The sequence below is a fragment of the Heterodontus francisci genome, chromosome 7 (assembly GCF_036365525.1).
Source record: "Heterodontus francisci isolate sHetFra1 chromosome 7, sHetFra1.hap1, whole genome shotgun sequence".
Taxonomy (NCBI): Eukaryota; Metazoa; Chordata; class Chondrichthyes; order Heterodontiformes; family Heterodontidae; genus Heterodontus; species Heterodontus francisci.
Window position 1 is genome coordinate 59,328,725 of NC_090377.1, and position 6,652 is coordinate 59,335,376.

General features: G+C 38.8%; 1 protein-coding gene across 3 annotated transcripts in view; it reads left to right on the forward strand.

Annotated features, from left to right (window-relative positions):
- The window catches only part of itgb6 (integrin, beta 6), a 62,150-nt gene extending 61,066 nt beyond the window's left edge, over positions 1-1,084 (forward strand). For all 3 annotated transcript variants that reach the window (XM_068035267.1, XM_068035265.1, XM_068035266.1), the window contains one exon: positions 207-1,084. In XM_068035267.1, coding sequence (XP_067891368.1) covers positions 207-302 — 96 coding nt within the window. In that variant the 3' untranslated portion in view covers positions 303-1,084. The remainder of the gene's footprint in view (positions 1-206) is intronic.
- The last annotated feature ends 5,568 nt before the right edge of the window (positions 1,085-6,652 follow it).

Genomic DNA, 6,652 nt, shown 5'->3' on the forward strand with positions numbered 1-6,652 from the left:
TGATAAGCATATTTGCAAATTCCAGATTAGTTTTGTGATTATTGCTATTACTGGTACGGTTTTAACATAATTTGAAATGGCATTGAGAAGGAAGTTGTAGGTACAAAGTGGCAATAGAGATAGTTCTCTTTTAATGTGTTAAGAGCTTTGTATGCTTAGCTACATAAATATTTCTGTTACTTCATACTGATTTATTGTATTTTCAGGGTACGAATCCACTTTACAGGGGGTCAATTTCCACATTTAAAAATGTGACCTACAAAAATTATGGCAAAAAGGAAGTCACTACTATTGGGAACTAGTGCTTAATTTATTGGAAAATTGTAAGTTTCACTAACAGATCTGATGCACTTTTATATTTTTTTGTCCAGAACAGCTACATTTATATGCATGTTTCAGGTTTTTGTCTGTCTAGTGTATGTAGGGGATGCATCACCATATGTATATTTTGAATATTTTATCTATATATTAGAGTGTTTGTGAAAATGAAGGCAGGCTCTCTAACTGTTTCAACAACAACTTACATTTATATAGTGCCTTTAACGTAGTAAAACATCCCAAGGAGCTTCACAGTAGCATTATCAAACAAAATTTGACACCAAGCCATACAAGGAGATATTAGGACAGATGACAAAGTGGGACCTTTTAAAGAAGAAAGAGGTAGAGAATGGAGATGTTTTGGGAGAAAATTTCAGAGTTTAGTGCCCGAATAGCTAAAGCATAGCTGCCAATGATGGAGTGATTAAAATAGAGATGTGCAAGAACTCAGAATTGGAGGAGTGCAGAGATCTGAGAGTGTTGTAGGGCTGGAGAAGGTTACAGAATTTCAAGCATCAGCTTAAAGTTTTAAGCTATTATAATACATAGACAGTAGAAAAGTACTTCATCTCAATTTGAAAAACTGTTTCTGAGAAACGTTCCCTAGTAATGTGGTTGTAACTTTTGTAATAACCACTGCAATTCTTAAGACTAGTGGAGTGTAGCTGCTGAGTTTCTGTTTGGAAGATCAGTTTTGTACTTTTTCAATTAGTACTGTACTGGTTGGTAATGTTTATTTTATGTACATAAAGATATAATCTTGGAAGTCATTCTTTGAAATATTATTGTAGTCACACTTAATATTTTCATTTTAAATTATTCAACCCACTATTTTAATGGAAAGGCAACCTACTAATTTCAAATGGGTTAGTACCTCCACTAAAACTGTGAACAAAGGAATTTGATCTGAATGAATTAAGTGTATGCACAGTAAAACTGTATAATGTAATTTCCAGACCGTTGTCATATTTTTCTCTCTATATAAAGCTTAATTAAGAAATAATTGTGAGAGAAAGTATGGAGCAAAACTTGTGAAAAGCAGTGACCTCTGCTTTTATTCACAGTTTTACTCCTATAATAAAACATTAAAAACATTTAAGTTTGAAAAGGGGGAGAAAATTGATGAACTAAATAAACTTAGAGAAGACAAAACCCCTGGTCCGGATGGATCGCGCATATTACAAGTTAAGAAAGACATAGGAGAGGCACGATTATTTTTATATTAAAAATCATTAGAAAAGAGAATATTGCCAGAGGCCTGGCAGACAGCTAATGTAATTCCTATATTTAAAAAGGGATATAGAACAAGTCTACAGAACTGTCATAGAGTCATACAGCACAGAAACAGGCCCTTCGGCCCATCGTGTCTGTGCCGGCCATCAAGCACCTAACCATTCTAATCCCATTTTCCAGCACTTGGCTCATAGCCTTAACTGTAGATCAATTAGCTTAAAGCCCGTGGTAGGAAAGACAATGGAATCTATACTTAAATATGTAATCGAAAACATCTAAAAACTGGAAGCATAATAAAGAGTAATTACCATAGATTTCAAAAGGGAAGATCATGCTAGATTAAAAAAGCCTTATTAAATTCTTGAAGAGGTAACAGAAAGGGTAGTTGAGGGTAATGTGGTAGATGTAATATATTTAGATTTCCAAAAGACCTTCATTGTAAACTCATGTCTAAAGTCAGACCATGTGGAGTCAGGGGACAAGTGGCAGAATAGATAGGAATCTGACTGCAAAGCAGAAAAAAAACAAGAGTAGGAGAGTAGGGGGTAAAAGCAGTCACTCAGACTGGAAAAAGGTGGAAAGCGGATTAGTGCTGGGACCACTGCTGTTCACTATTTACATAAACAATTTGAACTCAGAAATTGGAAGTGCACTTTCAAAATTTCTGTCTGACACCAAATGGGAGGGGATACTTAATGACGAGGAAAACTGCAACAAAATACAGAAAGACATTAATAAACTTGCAGACTGGGTGTGTAATTGGCAAATCAACTTCAATATAGTTAAGTGTGAGGTGGTACATTTTGTTGGGAAAGAATAAGGAGACCACATACTCCTTGAAAAATAAGTGTCTAAATTGGGTAGATGAACAGAGGAGTAGCAACACAGATTAAGAAGGCCATTAAAAATCAAACAAAGCACTAGAGTTTATTTCTAGAGGGATAGAATTGAAAATCAGAGCAGTTATGTTAAACTTATATAGAACTTTGGTTAGACTGCACTTTCAGTACTATTAACAGTTCTGCTCTCTATATTATTAGAAGGATGTAGAGGCTCTGGGGAAGGTGCAAAAAGATTTACTAGGAATTATTCCAGAACTAAGTGGTTATACCTATCAGAAAAGATTGAACAGACTGTGGATCTTTTCTCTAAAAGAGAGAAGCCTGCATGGTGACTTGATAGAGGCCTTTAAGATTATGAGTTTGATATGGTAGGCACAGAGAACATGTTTCCACTAGTGCAGGGAGACCAGAACTAGGGCCCATATATATAAGATGGTTACTAATAAATCCAATAGGGAATTCAAGAGAAAATTCTTTACCCAAAGAGTGGTAAGAATTTGGAAGTCACTGCGACAAGGAGTAGTTGAGGTGATTAGTGTAGATGCATCTAAGGGGAAGCTAAATAAACACATGAGGCAGAAGGAATATAGGGAAATGTTGATGGGGTTAGATTAAGGAGCTTGGGAGGAGCCTCGTATGGAGAATTAACACCGGCATGGACCTGTTGGGCTGAATAGCCTGTTCCTGTGCTGTAAATGCTATGGAAGATGTGTTACCTAAGTTTAACCCCCTCAAAATTGTTGTTTGTTGTCATTGTTAAAGCAAAAGCAAAATACTGTAGATGCTTGAAATATGAAATAAAAACATAAAATGCTGGTAAAACTCTGCAGGTTAAGCAGCATCTGTGGAGTGAAAAACAAGAGTTAACATTTCAGGTCAATGACCCTGTGTCAGAACTGGAAACAGTTATTGGTTTTAACTGAGTGCAGAGACAGTAATTCCTAGGAAAGGAGGAGAGACTAAAAGAGAAGGTCAGTGATAGGGTGGAAAGCAGGAGCAATTAAATTACAACAAAAATGATGGTGCAAGCAAAAGGGAATGATACTGGATCAAGCAAAGTAACAAAAGATGGGTCTGGAGGAGTAGTAATTGACAACAGCAGAATCATTACCAGCACCTGCTGTATGGAAAAATGGGAGCAGTGGTAATGATCTGAAATTGTTGAACTGAATGTTGAGTCTGGAAGGATGTAAAGTGTCTCATCCAAGGATGAAAGGCTGTTCTTTGAGATTCTTTTGAGCAGTGTAGGAGGCCAAGGACAGAGGCATCAGAGTGGAAGTGGAACAGAGAATTAAAATGGCAAGTGACCGGAAGCTCAAGTCGTGCTTGTGAACTGAATGAGGTGTTCTGCAAAGTGATCACCCAATCAGTGTTTGGTCTCCCCAGGGTAGCGATCTTATCGTGAGCAACGAATATGGTATACTAATTTGAAAGGAGTACAAGCAAATTGCGGTTTAATCTGGCAGGAGTGTTTGGGGGCCTGGATATTAGAAAGTGAAAGGGCGGGTGTTGTATCTTCTGTGCTTCCATGGGAAGGTGTCATTGGAAAGTAAGTGGGTGGAGGGAGGTAATTGAAGAGTGGACCAGGGTGTCGCAGAGGGAGTGGTCCCCTCGAACACTGAAAGGGGAGAAGAGGGGAAGATGTGTTTGGTTGTGGTATCGTGCTGATGATACCATAGAAAGGTCCATTGAATGTAGAAGCTGGTGAGGTAGTAGGTGAGGACAAGGGAAACCCTATCATGGTTTTAGGAGGGAGAGCAGAAGTGCGGGAAATAGGATGAACATGGTTGAGACCCTATCAACATGGTGGAGGTGAGTCTTCGGTTAAAAAACGGGATGACATATTGGAAGCTGTGGTGTGGAAGGAAGCATTGTCAGAACAGATGCAAAGGAGACAGAGAAACTGGAAGAATGGAATAAAGTTCCTGCAGGCAGCAAAGTGGGAGGAAGTATGATCAAGATAGCTAGGGAAGTCAGTGAGCATTGTTAAATATCAATCAAGAGTTTATGCAGTTTTCCACAAAGTAGAATAATTACAAAAATTGAGTTTATTCAAAGCCATACTTGGAGCCAGTTTATGAAATGAAAGCAAGATTTCAAAGTTTCAAGAGAGCAATGACATAATGAATGGTATATCTGCAAAGTCAGGTTTATATAAATACAATTATCTCACATACACACTCATATTTCTTGATTCCAATAAAATAAAAATCGGAAACAAATCTGTATATGTCTTTTATTGTGTGTTTATTCCATTTCAGCATGCATTACATAACTTTGTTACCTGTTATTTCCCAATATCATTTTTTAAAAATTAAATTGTCAATAAGTAGTGCAACTAAACAATTATCCAGATGTCTAAAAGCAGTTTATACTAACTATTCAAAGGAAAAACCAATGGCAAATTAGTTCACAACTAAATGATATATGTGAACTGCAAAGGTCTATTGCAGTCTGGAAAAGCAGTACAAATATTATCGAATCAGTATTTTAAATGACAAAGATTTAAACTCCTGGTACATCTCAAAAAAAACATGCCAAATATTGATCAGTGTAGATCAGTGTACAATACTGATTTGACACCAATACTATCATTTGCAAACACCACACTCCAGCCTATGCCCTGCCTTAACCTCACACAACTGAGCACATGTTAAACAAAATGAAGGACCTTCTCCAAACCAATGTGATTTTAAAGAGATCATGAACTACTTACAGGTTAGTTGCTGGATTATTACTTCTGGCTGCTGTTGCAAATTACGCATTTTTGGAACTTTCCTATACTTGGCTAAAGTTTGAATATTCTACAGAGCACGGTCTGGCTGGCGCTGAAGTACTTTTTTTGTTGATTTTGAACTTGTTTCCGGATATGGGTGGCTGGTAGGGCTTTCTCTGGGAATTGAGCTGGACTGGGAGAATGAAGAAAGGCCACCTATAACAGGAAAGAGGGAGGAGGAGGAGGGGGGAAGAGCTCTCAGCAGGAGACCATACCTGCAGAGGGTCTTTGAGCAATTCTCTTACCTCAACTTCAACGAGAACCAATGCATGAGATGTCTTCGCTTCACAAAAGAGGTTGTAATCAAAATCTGCCAATTTCTGCAGCCTGGCTCTTAAGTTTTATGCATTGGCTCCTTCCAGGCTGCTGCTGGAGATATAAGCAACATCTCAGCCTTTGCAGTACACTGCTGCATAAAAAAGGTCACTGAGGCTTTCTATACATGGAGAGACAGCATCATTTCATTCCCTCTTGCCATAGACAAAGCAAGTGAGCATGAGGGTTTGGAGGGATCGCAGGCTTCCCCATGCTGCAGAATGCCATTAACTGCATGCACCTTCCCTCATGTGCGCCTCGTGCGAACTCGGTAATTTTCGTGAACTGAAAAACTTCCTCAATATATAGTAGGTGTGTAACCACAGGCAGCACATCATGCAGGCGAATCTCCAATATCCTGGTAGTCATCAGGATTCCTTCATTCTGCAGCAGTCCTTTTTGCCACCTGAATATGACCCAGCACGTATCCACTTATGACATGGCTCATGACTCCGGTATGGAAGCCATACACACATGCACAGCAGGCCTCCAATGAGAGGCACACTCCCACAAGGAACAACATAGAGCATATCACTGGCATCCTCAAGCAATGTGTCCACTGACTGGGCCACTCTGGACGAACCCTGAGTACTCAATTGAGTGGATGTCAAGATTTCTAGTAGTAGGTTGCATGCTGCATAACCTTGCCATTATGAGGGAACAATCCTTGACACCAGCCATCAGGCAAGAAGATGAGAAGCAGAAGCATGAGGTAGAGGAGGAAGTGCAACAGGAGGTAAAGGAACGCGGAGGAAGGGACGATACAACATAGAAAGTTCCTTCCTGTCTGGGCTCTACATGATAGAGGTGGTCAAAATATTGAAGTATTTTGATACAGTAAACAAGGAGATACTGTTCTCAGTTGCAGAATGATCAGTAACCAGAGGGCGCAGACTTAAGTTAATTGGTAAAAGCACCAGAGTCAATATGTTTACACTACAAGTTATGATGACCTGGAATGCACTGCCAAAATGGATGGTGGAAGCAACTTCAATAATAACTTTCAAAAGGGAATTGGGTAAATACTTTGAAAGAAAACATTTACAGGGTTACATGGAAACAGCAGGAGAGTGGGATTAATTGGTTAGCTCTTTCAAAGAGCTGGCACAGCCATGATGGGCTGAATGGCCTCCTTTGCTGTATTATTCTATTCAATGATCAAATAATT